This window comes from Nuphar pumila, chromosome 6 (assembly GCF_984573655.1).
Source record: "Nuphar pumila chromosome 6, dmNupPumi1.hap1.1, whole genome shotgun sequence".
NCBI classification, from domain to species: domain Eukaryota; kingdom Viridiplantae; phylum Streptophyta; class Magnoliopsida; order Nymphaeales; family Nymphaeaceae; genus Nuphar; species Nuphar pumila.
This window is the reverse complement of record NC_143254.1, coordinates 26900379-26916069: the sequence shown is the minus strand read 5'-3', so window position 1 is coordinate 26916069 and position 15691 is coordinate 26900379. Positions and strand designations below refer to the sequence as shown.

Genomic DNA, 15691 nt, shown 5'->3' with positions numbered 1-15691 from the left:
GGTTGGCAGACAGGTTGGAGGGTTGACCCGCCCGCCTAACCCATTTATTAAACGGGTCAGCCGGGTTGGCGGGTTGGCAAACCCCAACCCAAACCCAAACCGTTTAATAAACGGGTTAGGCGGGTCAACCCGTTTATTAAACGGGTTGGCTTAAGCCCAACCCGAACCCGCCTAAGAGTCGGGTTGGCGGGTCGTGTCAGGTTTTGGAGTTTAATCAGAACCTGAGAAAGGAGGCATGGTTAGGTGATCCAGCCAGCGTATTTAGTAAAGCACTCGGGTATCAATTTTCTGTGTAAAATGATCACTTAACCATGCCTTACCCTCGTTAGCGATTTTCTGTGTAAAACGACACACACGTAGCGATTTCTGTGCTTTGTGGGGCCCAAGAAGTTTACTACGTACGCTGGCTAAATCACTGGATCTGCTCCGCTGAGAAAGTGATAGAAACGAGTGCCGAGAGATTCAAATGGCATCCGAGTCCGTTATGTGTGGTCCAATAAAGATTCAACTTGCACTTTGGAGGTTAATAAACCAAATGCATCCAACCTACATTCATCTGATCTGAACCCATCTTGACATGTTTGAATCCATATACCCGGATCCAAAAAAGATCTGATTGGTGGACAATCATTGATCTACATCAGCCAAGTGGTTAGAACAATATTCTATTCATCACAGACCACGGAAGCAGCCGTGCAAATCGATCAGAGATCCAAATCCAACCATTTATTTCCACATGCAGATCCACAAATGAGAACATGTTAGGGAAATTCATAATTTCGTAATGTCATTTATCAACTACTAAATTTTTGAGCAAACAAAATCATGTGTATCCTCAAAAGCCCCTTGAAAATGGTTACAGGATGTTACATTGCATTGGTTTCCAATGAAAAACCCTCAAGCCCTTAGAAAATGTCCTAATCTGGAACAGCCCAGCACTATCAAAACTGTTGGCAGTGGAATCTGAAGCGTTATGTTTCATCTCAGGGAAGAGTTTTACCTTCTGTTTGGTCCTGAAAAAGTTAGTGGTTGATCACAACTCGTCATGAGCCACCATCTCAGCTTCTCCATCATCGCTGCGTGAACCATCTAGATCTTTCTCGGCCTCTGTCTCAATTTTTCCATCATCTCTGGGCAGCCCATCTGGTTCCTGGGTAAGTTCGTTGCTTTCTGTTGAAGGTTCCTCTGCAGATGCTGAATTTGAATCCTCAGATTTCTCCTCTGCAGTGTTCTTCTGGGGTTTCTCTATTTTTGGCTTCGGCTTGGGGATTCTGTTTACGGTGGCCACCTACACAGAATACAACATATGTACCATCATTAGATAGCATGTGAAAGCTTGTCCACGAAATCTGATATGTGCGGACTGCCAGACAGAGAGGACTTAAACTGGGAGACGTTCCCAACTAGTTCTCATGGGCGGTAACGTTACCTTGTCTTGAATTTTAGCCAACTTCTCATACACCTCATCTGATGTAAACGCAGGCTTGCTGAACTCAGAAGTCCTGAGACCGAAGACACAAATTGAGATTATTAAATTTATCCGATACATGTCTTAAAAAGCAGCTGAAATTAAAGATGGTGTTAAAACGGCATGAGGAAAAGCCGAGAAAATCCTGAGAACAAGATTTGGTACTATGGTGTCAACACGTGCTTATATGTTTTCTGGGGCAATTGGAAAAGATATTATGGCTTGAAATCAATTTCTGTAGCACAAGAATTAGGCCTCTACTTTAATCAGTGAACAGAAGACTTCTTTCAAGATCTTAAAACACTCAAAACTAATAGTTAATGGTCAAAGATCCAAAATAGAGATATGAATGACATCCACCAAGTAGCAAAAAGTCAAAGCATGATCGCTTTTCCTGGATGTCCAGAAAAGAACAAGGTATTGTAAAAATTTTAAAAGATGAACGCATAAGACTTCTGTCAGCGAGATTATCTGAAAATATAGGAAACAAGATGAGAAGCTTGGCAAAATCAAAGGGAACATGCTACCAGCTAATGAAGGGAAGATTAGTTTATCAAGGTCCCATAAGGAACAAGGTGTGCATATATTCATCACTTCATGCAGGAAACATAAGCATGGTGTCAACAATCATGGGAAACCTTTAAAATTTAAATAATCTCCCAATATATCCTAGGTACAGATTGATCCTAACTAGCACATAAGCATTTTCAAAGGCTAAAATTCTGAAAGTTGTAGATACCAATTAAGCTTAGCACATGCCTTTTAGCAAAAAAAAAAAAAAGAACAGAATGCAAGATCGATGACCCTTTAGATATCAAACAAGCAATATGAAATGATTTTCAAAAATGTACTTTATCCACAGTGCATGCAGCAAGATTACCGTGAAACTGAAAGAAGTTAATATATTTGTAGCAAATAAAAAGCTAAAACATACTTTTTTTGTTCATCATCTTTCTCTTCCAACCATTTTTTTGTCTTCTCAGCCTCACTTAGAACCTGAAAGAATATATTTAATATACGTCACAATCACATCAATAGTCATGCAATGGATGTTTGAAAATTTCAAGGGTATTACCTCCTCAGTTCTAGATTTTGGTATCCAAGGCTTCTCCTTCTCCCAATCACTTACAATCTGCAGGACAATAAAAATGGAGGTCCTGCTTTAAATCTACTCAAATCTGGAAATAAAAATTAGACATCTGAAAACACCACTTTTGCTACAAAGCATATTATTTCTACAAATTTATCCACTGATACAAGATACCTTATCATAATCTTAAGATATTGTGACTGCAACAAAGGCTATATGGACTATTCTAATACCTTTTGAAGATCATCAAAATATTTTTGTGCAAGTTCAGATGCAGCAGGCCGTGCACTTAGCTCACTCAATCTGCAAAAATATTTAATCACTGTAATCATTGCGAGGCTATGGGTTCTACACCGATGCCTAAGGCTTTAATGAGTTATGCACCTAAAAAATATTGGGTCACCAATTGATTTGAGTAAGTCCAGGCGCTCTTTGAATTCACTAACAGGAGCATTCTCCCCATCAGTATATAGCCATTCTTGCACCTGAAATAGTAAGTCATTAGTACAGAAACTTCAATGTTGAAATCATGAGTAATTTGTCATAAGACAGCATCGAGTGACATACTTCATTAAGTTTCTCTACGAAAGACAAACGCTCCTGTTCAGTTGAAATTTTTTCAATGTCTCCAGAAGCTTCTAACTGGCATGGTAACAACACAAGGAGAAAAGTTAACAAAAAGTCCATTGCATGCAGTCAACTACTAAAACCAAGAAGAGGACACAATAGTCAAATCTAAATGCATGATAAGGTTTAATAAATATGTAGTGTATAAATTTGAAACTTTTAACAATTATAGAAAGTCCAAAGTTCTAATGTCATGAAAGGAATGCATAAGAAAATGTACATAAAGTACATAGGATTGTGATATAATAGGACCTAAGGCTTTCCACATCAAAAACAGCAGCTGAGAGCTTTAAAACCCAGATGCTTTTAGCTCAGAAACTAAAATCAAGCATGTGGGATCGCATAATATTAGAACCAAGGCCTTTCATATCACCATCCACATATGAGAACTTTGACAAAGCCACATGCTTTCATAACAGAAATATCCTAAGTATAAGAAAGGCTGACTGCAATGAACTAATGAATCTGGGATACCAACAATAGAAATGCATACCTTCTCCTTTGTAGTGTAAATGTATTCTTCCAGGTTGTTTTTGAGTTCTGCAGTTCTTCTCCGTTCTGCATCCTTGTAATCCAAAGTCTGCAGTCTTGCTCGGGCTTCAGCAAGAAATTCTTTAGATAAAGGAATTCCAGGACCAACTGTCTTGTCAAGTATCTATATTAACAAAAAAGAAAATTAAACATAAGAAAAAAACACATATGAGCCATGTAAATTTGCAGTTGACAACTAGTAGCACAAAATAACTTATAAAATAAAGAGAATTGATAAGAAAATTCACTCTGGTTCTGAAATGCTTCATAACGCACCTTCAGTGGAACCCTAAAAGTTCGCTTTTTCAACTTCTTCTCAGTCACAACTTCTGTAGTATTCTGCTCCTCCACATTAGTACTGGATGCATTAAGATTCACGACCTCTGTCTGCAAGCTCTCTTTGCTCTCATCTGAAATTCCCTCACTATTTGTCTCATTAGATACATTTGAAGTTAACACACTTGAGTTCTCCGAGGTCACATTCTTCACAGGAATTTCTACCCATTCCGAAATTTCAATAACAGCCTCAGCCCGATCAAATGAAAGCACCCCACTTCTGCTAAGTGAGAAGTGCAGATTTGCCTTTATAGGAGATGAGAGATTGCGAGAAGCATACCTACAAGGGAGGACAACAAAATTAGAATTACAAGTATGGCGACACCAAAAAGACCACAAGTCATGGAAATGATGAAGAAAGCTATACTAGTTCGTTAGCAAAAACAGCGTTGTCAGTATCAATATGAATAAGCCTGAATCAGCTGATTTGTATCGTATTCGCTCAAAATTGATTCAATAAGAGCTGATCCAGCCCCCAGCCAATTTTTAATATTTTAAAAATGTTTTAATATTTTTAATTATCTTAATATTTTATATTAAAAAGTAAAATTGGCTGATTCAGCACGATTCAATGTGAGTCTGGATCGGTCGATTCTCTGATCGATTTGAAAATCGATTCAGGTCCGAAACCAATACTGAGAACATTGAGCAAAAACTTGAAGTCATTCACTTCCATTTACATACTTCTCACTTGCAGCTGCCAAACCAGAAACTTCATATCGAGAAAACTCCTCAGAGGCAATTCCTGGGGGTAATGCCTCTGAAGCATCGTAACTAAGTAAAACTTCAAAATCCTTGTTATAGGTGAAAGACCTGAACATCTGCATAGATCAGCAAGTACAAACTTTGTTATAAGATCAAGTAATATTTTATATAAGCCTATATAATCAGTCAAGGAGAAAATGTCTAGCCAAGAGCTAGACTGTCTCTCACCTTACTAGGGAGTTTCTTCATTCGTGGTACAAGCAACTCTTTACTACCCTTCAACAAAAGATCAGGACCCGGGCATTCAATCATTAACCCGTAAGAAGCACCATCAAGTATGCCTAGCTTGCGATTCAACTTTATCCCATCACTTATATTGGCAGCATGCAGTGCTGCACCGAGTACCATAGCTTCATCTGCATCAAGGTGCTTATCCAGATCTTTTCTTCCCAGAAATTCCTGAAGCACTGCCTGTGAGAGGGAGCAGAAATTAAAAATCACTTCCAAGTAGATAAGATAAGAAATTAACAACCAAAATTATCTTTCAACAGACAAAAGCTACAAGTGCAATTTTTATTAGTCTCCATACTGAAAGAGGGGCAGCTTCGAATAAAACTTAATAATAAACAATAACTAAACAACATTGTAGATTGTGGACCGTGCAGTGATAAAAAGAAACAAGGAGACAGCAGAACAGAAACCTCATAAAACTCCATAAATGAAGACATCTCAAAAACAGAATTTATTTATAAGTGGTCCTTGAAGATTGTGATCAATCAAACCAGACCCCTTGGTGAACAAAGCATAACCCTTAACAATCTAACTATCACCTTAACCATGCAGCTTGAGTAGCATGCATAGAAGATTCAAGTGAATGCAACTATTTGCATATGGAGGTTAGGATCCACATGCTAGAAATGTACAATAACAAAACAGTCTGACTTGGTGTTCATGATTAAATGCATACATACACATGATTATATGCATACATACACATTAAGCTGGACATGATGGGTTATGGCATAACATGTTTTGGAAGAATTTACACTTATAATTCTAAATCCAGAAAAGTTTGTTGCAGTTGGACTTACATTGAACCACAATCCAAGTCAGAATGCACTAAAAAGATTAACAATAATACCTGAATGTTAATGCTACTAATCTTAATAAGGAAAAGGGAAATCACACCTATGTCCCTCTACTTCTATCATTTTATTAAAAAAATTATTTCCAAAGCTGGATAAGAATTCCTAAATTGGTGAAATAATTACCATAAAAATAAGAAGAGATCTCAAAACTCAAATTTAATGACGTCTGAAACTGGATTTGAACATCTAAGACACACTTCAACTGTAAAGGATCTTTTTTTGCTTGTTTCAAAAAACAATGACATAACCGATTCTAGTTATGGCCAATTGGACTATCTTTCTCATGCTTCTTCTTTTGTTCTAATTAATTCATTAAGAAATTTACAGAAACTAATTAAACCACAAAACTTATCTTAGGAACATTCAATTTCACATGAAAACAATATTTTCTCGGTCCAAGAGATTTTCATGTGACTCCAATTTCCATGAAAGTTTACGTCACCCATAATTAGTGGAAAATGGAACCAGGTCAAAAGGATTTTTCATGGGATTTCAAGTCATTCCTCCCCCATATGACTCAAATTCTCATGAAAGTTTATCTTCAGTCATCTCTCTCTCTCTCTCTCTCTCTCTCTCTCTCTCTCTCTCTCTCTCTCTCTCTCTCTCACACACACACACATCTCATAAAATTTAAGAAGCTTCAATATGAAAATTGTCGAATTCAACCTAGTTAGGTCTGTATCAAATGCAAATGACATGGATTTAAGATTGAAAAAAACATTTTATCTTTTCAAATAAATACATTTAATTCTTCATCAGATACATTCAAATTTGGATTTTATGACTAAGAATGATATTGAATCTAACCCTAAGTCACAGATACTCCAATTTGACTCCCGTTCCAAATTTCCTTATATGCTAGTCATTTTGGAATTCCATGAAAAGATAGTGTATCTATACCTTTAGTAGCTCCAGTTTGACTTGAGCCAAGTCTGCACTCACCCAAATGCCCCACTAGATAAAATGATAAACTCTTAACCTTTCCTAAAATTTCAGGATATCCAAAGTTGGTTTCCCAAATTCTATTTCAATATCTTGTGATTCATATTTGACCCCCTTAACTAGGAGGGACAATCCCGCTAGAAATTGATTATAATTCAAATAGTTTTTAACTTGAAATCGGGAATAGCACCCAAAAACCTTACCTAACAATTTTAAGTCCTGTAAAGCACAGTCCCTCATGATTTGAGTCCACAAGAGATAAAGTTTCAAACCCACACTATTTCTCATAATGGTGTTATTTTCCTACTGACGTGAATTGCATGATTGCTTATTGAAGAAAAAGACAATCCTCATTCCACTCCACACACTGAAAAGTAGTGTATCCACACCTGAGATTAAACCATTTGCAAAATGTTTGCCTGATTACATGGGGCAGAAATGGCCACATTTTGGTGGAAGGTACAGGAAACAAAATAGGTCTCAAGCAATGGTATCATAACAAAAGAGTAAAGCCGCAGTCTGCATAAGCATCTAGCATTTTTCAACAATGTCACCAGATCAAGGATGATGCAGATCAAAAAGAAACAATGGACATATTCTGCATGTGCAAACTCTAATGTTGGAGGCCAGACTGTCCAAACCAGCAGCTAGAAAGAAAAGTAAATGTAATGGTATGCTTTATAAAGGAAAAATAAACAAAGGGTTATCTAAACTACAGCCGTAAAGGCAAATCTGAACATCAAAACCCAGTTTAGATAAATGAATTTCCTCATCTGAGACTCTACACAGACCTATAACCCAACAAAAAGCAAGGAGAAAGAAAAAAACATGTCCTGTAAATTCCTCTATCTGCTAGCATGTATGACAACCAAAAGTTTGTAGAAGAATTACTCAATGACAAAGTGCCACTGTGCCAGTCAACACTGCCTGCCACATACTTCACACATTTTCATATCATAATAAAGTCAAAAGTGTTCCTCAAGAAAGAATGTTAGGATTTAAAATAGATTTCTAAAACATGTTGAGATGCTAAAGTCATATTCTATGTATGAGTGCTTGTTTTTAAGTAACAAATATCTGTGTAGAAAATATACACAAAAAACTATAGAAGGGGTACAGAAATCCAAGAGATGGAATTATAGAAGAGGCATAGAAGTCTACAGGGCCAACTAATCAGTTGATGAGTCATTTAGTTGTGCTAAATATAGCTGCCTTACTGAAATTTTTAATTTCTATTAATGATCAATTAAAAAATAAAAAACAAATGTTTTCTCAAAAATGTTTTCTCAAAAATGTTTTTGGAATAAGTTTATTAAAGGGATTACAGAAATACATTCTGCAATTCGGGAATTAAGTCAAGCGACCATCAGTGCAAAAATTCATTGTCTCAAATCCCAACAAATCTAAATTAAATAAGCGTCTTAGACTGAAGCACAAAAGTGATAAGCATAATCGGAAGAGAAGAAAATATAAACCTGCAATTTTGGCACTCGAGTTGCCCCGCCTATCAGCTCTACTGCATACAAATCATCGACTTTGAGACCTGAATGTTTCAGAATTTCTTTCACAGGGATCAGAGATTGCTCCCACAAATCTCCACACAGCTCTTCAAACTTCTCACGAGTAATAGAACTCCTACATTGAATAAGAAAAAGGAACCCTTAATATCGACGCTTGAGTTAGAAGCCAATTAAAGTGAAAGGCATATTCTACAAAGTAAAAATAGTGCTTCCTTGTTATCAGATATTGTTCAAATATGTATTTTATGCAAAAAAAAATAGTGGCACTCATATTAGTGAACTAATTTATGACAAATAGACTAAGAGATATGCAGCAAAATTTGGATGATGCCCACCTACTAAAGAATTGAACAACATAGAGTAATTTTAAATAAAAGCAACAGGAAACAACAAAGATAAGAGAGTTCAAGAAAATTATAGAAATGACAGCAACATGTTTTTTTTAACAGTAGGAGGCCCAGAAAAAGACACACAGACTTTATCATTCAGTGATTAGTTGTACAAAAAAAAGCACCAACTCACCTAAAATCACGATCATCATAAAAAGATTCAACGGATATAGGTGCTACTGTGTTTGCACTTAAAATTTCTTTGGTGCGCTTAACTTGCTTCTTTAATTTAGCCATTGCCTTAGGGAACTTCCTCACATCTACTCCATTTCCAACTTGAGAATTGAACTCATCCGCAAAATGTTCCACCAAGAGTAATTCCATGGTTTGACCACCGAGTTCTGCAATCCATCTCACATCCTTAACCTGCAGAAGGTTCAAAGTTAGATAAAAAAAACAGGAGAGCTCAAAGCATCAAAATGATAAAATATGAAAGGTGGAAAAAGCAAAAAGACAAAAAACAAAGAGAAGAAAAAAAGTCAATGAGCTCCATGTTTGCACAACAAAAGGAAAGTCACTGATGGGTAACAGGTAGATAGCTTCCTGGCTGTAAGATAACATATGATCACTGTAGTTTAACACGTTTAACTTGAAAGACCATAGACTTGATATATAGAAAAGGGAAATGGCATTCATAAAACTATGTGCATGCCAATCGATAAGCTATATTTGAAGCATTCTTTCTTGAAATAAGAAATATTATATTTCTATTAGCAAATGAGATTTTGAATCTGAAACAGGTTTAAGCATAAATAACATGGGTTTGCCTGGGGCGGCCAGGCACCTGTGTCAACATGCACATTTCTCAGATACTGGTTGGATTCAGCTCAGACCATTTACCCTACCCCAACCTTTTCCTATCAGTTCATTTTGGTCTCTTTTAAACCTTGAACTTTTTCTGGTACAAATGTTAAGTTGAATTTGTAAGAAAATGAGAACCTCCAAGTCACCAAAGTGGATACACAAAAGAGCAAAAATAAGATCCACGAAAATACCAAGATGAACTCACAGAGAACCATAAATAGGCTCACACACGAAACCCACTCAATGGGCACACAAGGAACACTCATAAGTATAAAAAATATTGTTTTATTCAAGTGGAATCCATGCAAGAAGCATACATTGAAGAGGGGCTTTGCCCCATATTCATACACAATGATGAGAGGACTCATAGAGAGTCGTTGGGAGCCCAACGACTCCCTATGTTGACTAGTCAACAAATGTTGACTAGTTCAAAACCAAAAAGCAACAAACCTAAAAAGTCTAATCCTAGTTACACTCTAGTTTTATATATATATATATATATATATATATATATACACATATGTATGTATATATACATATAAATATATATATGTGCATCTATTTTTAACATAATTTTGGACTTTTTTTGGCATGTTAAGTCATTAACAATTTAACATTATAAGTTTTACATTATATTGTAAGTTTTTTGTTTTCACTTTGGTTGTTAATATATATCTTGTAGATTTGAATTATTCTTTTCACGGTCTATTAATTGTTATTAGTCGTATGTCACTGACATGTTTCACAGTTATACTTTGTGATTATGTATATGTATATGTATATGTATATGTATATGTATATGTATATGTATATGTATATGTATATGTATATGTATATATATATGTAGTTTTCCTGACATAAAATGCAATATTCAGTTGTGAAGTTTGGCACATTGTAGGGCACTGACTGTTGAAGCCCTTGAGAAGTCCGCTTACATGTCACAATCACATAATTCAAAACTCCCATGTAGATCACAATTATAGGTTCTGATGTACAAAAAAATCAAAAAATATAAAAAAAAGGCAATTTCTACTTAATAGTTCTGTACATTCATTTGTACCAAATATTTTACCATGTGTGTGTGTGTGTGAGAGAGAGAGAGAGAGAGACATACCCCCATACACATGGTTTTAGAAATTTATTGTTGCATCCCCCCATACCCCTACCTGCATCCATACCTAGGTGTGTGTCATAGGTTAAAGACTTAAAGCTATGAACAATTTATAAGCAAATACAGATTCGATATGAAATCAAGAAGAAGAAGAGTGAGGAAGAAGACCCAAAGGGAAATAGATAACACTTTGAGAGTAACAAGTAATTGTTGCTAAATATACATAATTGACGACCCAGACTAGGATGTATGAGAGTAACATGTAATAATGCCCAGAGAGATTGGGCACAGTGAAAGCTAGTGCTTGAATTTCACAAATGTAACCAATTTGAGATCTAATAGAATGCCAACAATGACTCTGAAATTAAGTGTGAAAATGAACAAGACCTTAATAACAAGCCAAGAACAGAGAGAAAACAGTAGTGACTGACAAAATTCATGATTCCTCCAATATGAGGAACAGAAAATAAAAACTAGAATGAAGGAAGCGAAAAGGAAACAGGACAAATTGAAGAATTATGAGAAGGAAGGAAAAGTATGATTTTCACTGAAATTCCAGAGTGGGAAACACAAAGGATGCATAAGGAAGATTGGTTGCAGATTACAGTTAGTTATAAGAAGCCAGTACTAAAATAATGGGACCAAATCTAATAACTATTAAATGCAAAAATCAAGAACATTTTGGTGTTTCCAGATTTTCACTAGTCGTGGAAATTTGCAGTGAGAGATGAAAAGGGCAATGGAAAAAAAGGGCTCTTAAATTAATGAAATGCCTTGATTAGAAACATAGTCACTTATATCGTTCCAGGAGATTTCTCGGCAAGGGTTTTCCTCAGAGATATTTTCAAAAAGTGATTTTTCTTGGGAAAATCTCGGAAGCTTTAAGAAATAAGAATTGAAAAAAAAATATAGTGAACAATAAAGAAGACAAGAATAGTTGGTTTTATAGTGTTTTTCTTAAGAAATATAAAAAAAAAAATCTAGAAAAGCTTTTAAAAGATCAAAGAAAGAAAAAAAAGATATTTAAAATATATAAAAAATATGCTTTTGAATATCTAGGGAATATATCACGATAATATCATAATATTTTTTATTCTGGCAATATTTTGAAATATCGAGAAGATCTCGTGAGAATATGGGATGACTTTGAAATACCGAAAATATCACGATATTTTCAATGTAAGTGACACAGATTAGAAATGCTTTATGAACTCAGCAATTCTAAATTATGATCACTACTTAAGGATTTAAATTTCTACTCTATTCTGGATTTTAATTATTAAGTTCATTAGTGAAATGTTTAGATGACTGCAATAACCTTCCATTTATTCTCATTAAAGGACCTTTTCACTTTGACCTAGAAAACACAACTACCTCCACGTTCAGTAACTTGTGACACAAACTATCGTTGCCAGGCATGAACACAAATAAATCTCCTACTTGCTACTTTGATTTCTCTTGTTAACAACTTAACAAAAAAGCTAATCATCCATGTACATATAATTAATAATGTTACTCTTTTTATAACAGATTTACAATATTTCAATACTAGTAAGACAACCCGTATAGTGAACTTACTTGAAATTGGTTGATGGATACTGTCTTTCCAAACTCCTTTGCCGGATAAGATGAGAAGTAAACCAGAGCAGCATAAGTACTGCTAGAGCCCATGTGATAAAAGAGGACATACCGCGAACCATTTGAGAAATCCTTATCTATCCCATATTGCAATGCTGCACCAGAATGCTCGTTAATCAAACCCAACACATTGATCCCTGCAAGCTGAGCAGCTTGAGTCAACCCCTTCCTCTCGCTCTGCCCAAAATAAGGTGGCACAGTGATAACGACATCCTTGATTTCCATCTTTGCATGGGATCCCGCCAAATTCTTCCCATAACTCAATATCATTGCCACCAATTCCTCAGCAGAGTATACAACCCGACCTTCAATCCTAACCCCTACACTCCCTCTTGAATCCTCAACCAAATCATAAGGAAGATATAAAGAATCCATCAAGGCCTTGACATAGGCAAAGGGCTTCCCAAGCACGTCACGAATCCGTGCATATACCTTTTCTGGAAACCTTGCGGTGATTCCAGATGCCTCTTCCCCAACCAGACGCTCTCCACCATGGAAGGCAACAAGTGCTGGAGATTTTCGCTTTGACATCTCATTAATGGCTATTGAGATTGGCGACTGACCTGGTTTCAAATTCACAACCGCTACCTTCATCCATTCAGAACCCAGATCTATGCTCGAAACGGCGGCCTTAGATGGAACGAAACAATGCAAAGAAACAACGAAAATAATCACGAAGAAATTCCACAAAATACTTCTATTCCGTGTCATGATCTCTATCAGATATTATATTAGAGTTCAATGGTATTCAACCCTAATCCCTCAGTCCTTCCAAATTCAGAAAACCATAGAGATCTGGAAAGCTCGAACTATGCAGAAACCAAACACGAGAACATCAATACCGGGTGAAATGAACAAATTCAAAGACCAGATAACGTAAACAAAACTGGCCTAGATATCAATGAAGACCCCAATGGTCCAAACCAGGAGTAACCCTACTTTACCCCAAAAAACTAGTTTCAGTAATCAGTATCTCAATTCCTTCCCTAACTTTAACACCGGCTCAGATCTGAAAAAAACAACTCAAAGCCAACAATCAACTCCCAGCCACGTTCGGACGGCAATTCCGCTAGAATTTCAATCTCACCAAATCCTGACTGACTCTCAAACGCTATATCAAACGGAGGTATCGGATCGGAAAACAGATCGATCGGCTGAGAGCCAAAAGCAGAAGACGATCAGAAAACGGTCGTCCGGGAGAAACGAGCTCTGCCACCAGAAAACTCTGATCCAGACAGGGATAGAAGATCTCCGTTCCAAACCCTAGCTTCTCCCGGAAGTTCCTGGATCAGAAAAACCCTAGTTTACAGAAAATCCCTAGATTAACAGAGAGAGAGAGAGAGAGAGAGAGAGAGAGAGAGAGTTTCCACGATCTCCCTCCTTTTTGACGCTCTCATAAATGAAAAAAATAAGACCGAAAGCGTCTCTAGAAGAGCCACGTCATGTTATTTATATGGTCCTTCCGGTGTGTCATTACGGTTCAGGATGACGAATGAGAAATTTACGCGTGTAATATGCAACACGTGGCAACGTCTTATGGGCGTTCTGTGTTGGAGGTTCGTTGATGGCGTGACTGGGAGTGTCAACGGGTCGGGTTTGGTTCGGACACAAGGGAACAATACCCAGGTCTGATTTGAGACGATGTTACCGGATCTGGTCTCGGGTCCAATCAGACTCATCATAAGAGAAATATACCCTGATCCCATAAGGATTACATGAACCAAACCCAAACCATACATGGTAAAATAATAATTTTTTATCTTTTTTACATTTAAAATCTGCAGATCTTAGTCAAAACTCGGGTCAAGCTAAGGTCTAATATAAAAACCATACCCGGCTCCATATATTAATCTAACATTTTGGGTCATACCGGGATTCTAGTTGGACCTTCTCATTTTATTAATTATTATCAAACATAGACCCTATAGGGTTTGGTATGGGTTATTGACACTACTAGGCATGAAGAAAGAGAGAGAGAGAGAGGACCAATGAAAACTACATGGCGTGGGCGTCCCATTTAATAAAAAAAACTCTCGATTATTTTAAAAGATCTTAGAAACCAATAAAATCCGGAGAAAAAAGTGATACTGTCAAGATATCTGTTATTTTGAAAATAACAAATTTTTATTTTAAATGATTATGTTATTATTGTGAAACATACAATTTTATACAGTTTTTTTATATTTTAATGGTTTTCTTATATTTTTTGTAATTTATTATATATAATTAGAATTGTTGTGTGAGTTGATGTGAGCGTCGTAGGCAATTTTTTGAAAATCTCTCGATTGTACATGTGAGATTTTGGAAATCGATATAATCTGGAGGAAACTGTTGATGCTGTCAAAACTTCCATTATTAGGAAAATATCAAGTTTTAATTGTGAAATGGTCATGTTATTATTGCGATACTTACATTTTTATAAGTTTTTTTATATTTTAATGGTTTTCTTATATATTTATATTTTATTATATATAATTAGAATAATCGATGGTGTGAGTTGAGGAGGAGGCATGGCTGTTGTCACAAACATCGGCCATTTTTTAAAATTCTCTCGAATGTACTGCGAGATTTTGAAAACAGATATAATCCAGAGAACATTATGATGTTGTTAAAGTGTTTGATATTTTGAAAATATCAAGCTTTTTGTGTGAAATGATTATGTTATTATTGAGATGCCGCATTTTTATAGGGTTGTTTTAATGGTTTTCTTATGTTTTTTTATATTTTTCTTATATATAATTAGAATAGTTGATGGCGTGAGCGTGGGTGTGAGTTGATCATTTTTAAAAAAATCTCTATATTATACCGCGGTATTTTGGAAACTGATAAAATTCAGAGAAAAATGTGATGTCAAAATGTTTGATATTTTGAAAATATCAAGATTTTATTTTAAAATTTGAAACTCATGTCTTCAGAACAAAGATCGAAGCAGGTTATATGTTTCCCCCTGAAACACGTAGGTGCGTGTTCTCGGGTCTGAATGAGCACCACGTATGTAAGCACGTGGGGCTCGTTTCCCCGTGTGTGTCTGCATCACTTAGCATCGAAGTCCGGTGCGTTTGCAAAGACTTAAGTATCCTTTCCTGCCATTAGCACCATGAAACGACATTTTTAGTAATGTACCAAAATCTCCTCCAGCCAGAAAATGGAGGATAACCTTTTGTTTTCGCCCTAAGCAGTAAACACCTCTGCTTGAAGAGTCTCAACCTCAAAATATGTCGCCCTCTCCGTTCGGAATCACCCTTACACCTCCGGAGGAGCACCCTTTGTCATCGTTTGCTGCTGTGGGAGCACCCTTTGCCATCGTTTGTTGCCATAGCACTTTTTACTGTCGTTTGTTGTCAGACCACCTTTTGTCGTGCAGTTGAGAATCTATCAGATA

General features: G+C 36.2%; 1 protein-coding gene across 2 annotated transcripts; it reads right to left on the bottom strand.

Moving 5' to 3' along the window:
• Positions 1-777: 777 nt before the first annotated feature.
• LOC149834455 (heat shock 70 kDa protein 17-like) lies at positions 778-13736 on the bottom strand. Of its 2 annotated transcripts, XM_090011416.1 has the most exons (14): positions 12250-13736; positions 8890-9122; positions 8323-8482; positions 4986-5228; positions 4737-4873; positions 3993-4332; positions 3679-3840; positions 3126-3200; positions 2943-3043; positions 2792-2861; positions 2544-2600; positions 2403-2464; positions 1430-1502; positions 778-1288 (listed from the first exon to the last, which is right to left on the bottom strand). In XM_090011416.1, the coding sequence occupies exons 1-14, from the start codon at positions 13018-13020 to the stop codon at positions 1034-1036; spliced, it is 2739 nt and encodes a 912-aa protein (XP_089867542.1). In that variant the 5' UTR covers positions 13021-13736; the 3' UTR covers positions 778-1033. The 2 variants fall into 2 exon arrangements, with proteins under 2 accessions (XP_089867542.1, XP_089867543.1); XM_090011417.1 differs by lacking the exons at positions 778-1288; positions 1430-1502; positions 2403-2464 and having other exon boundaries at positions 2542-2646; positions 12250-13735.
• Between the last annotated feature and the right edge of the window lie 1955 nt (positions 13737-15691).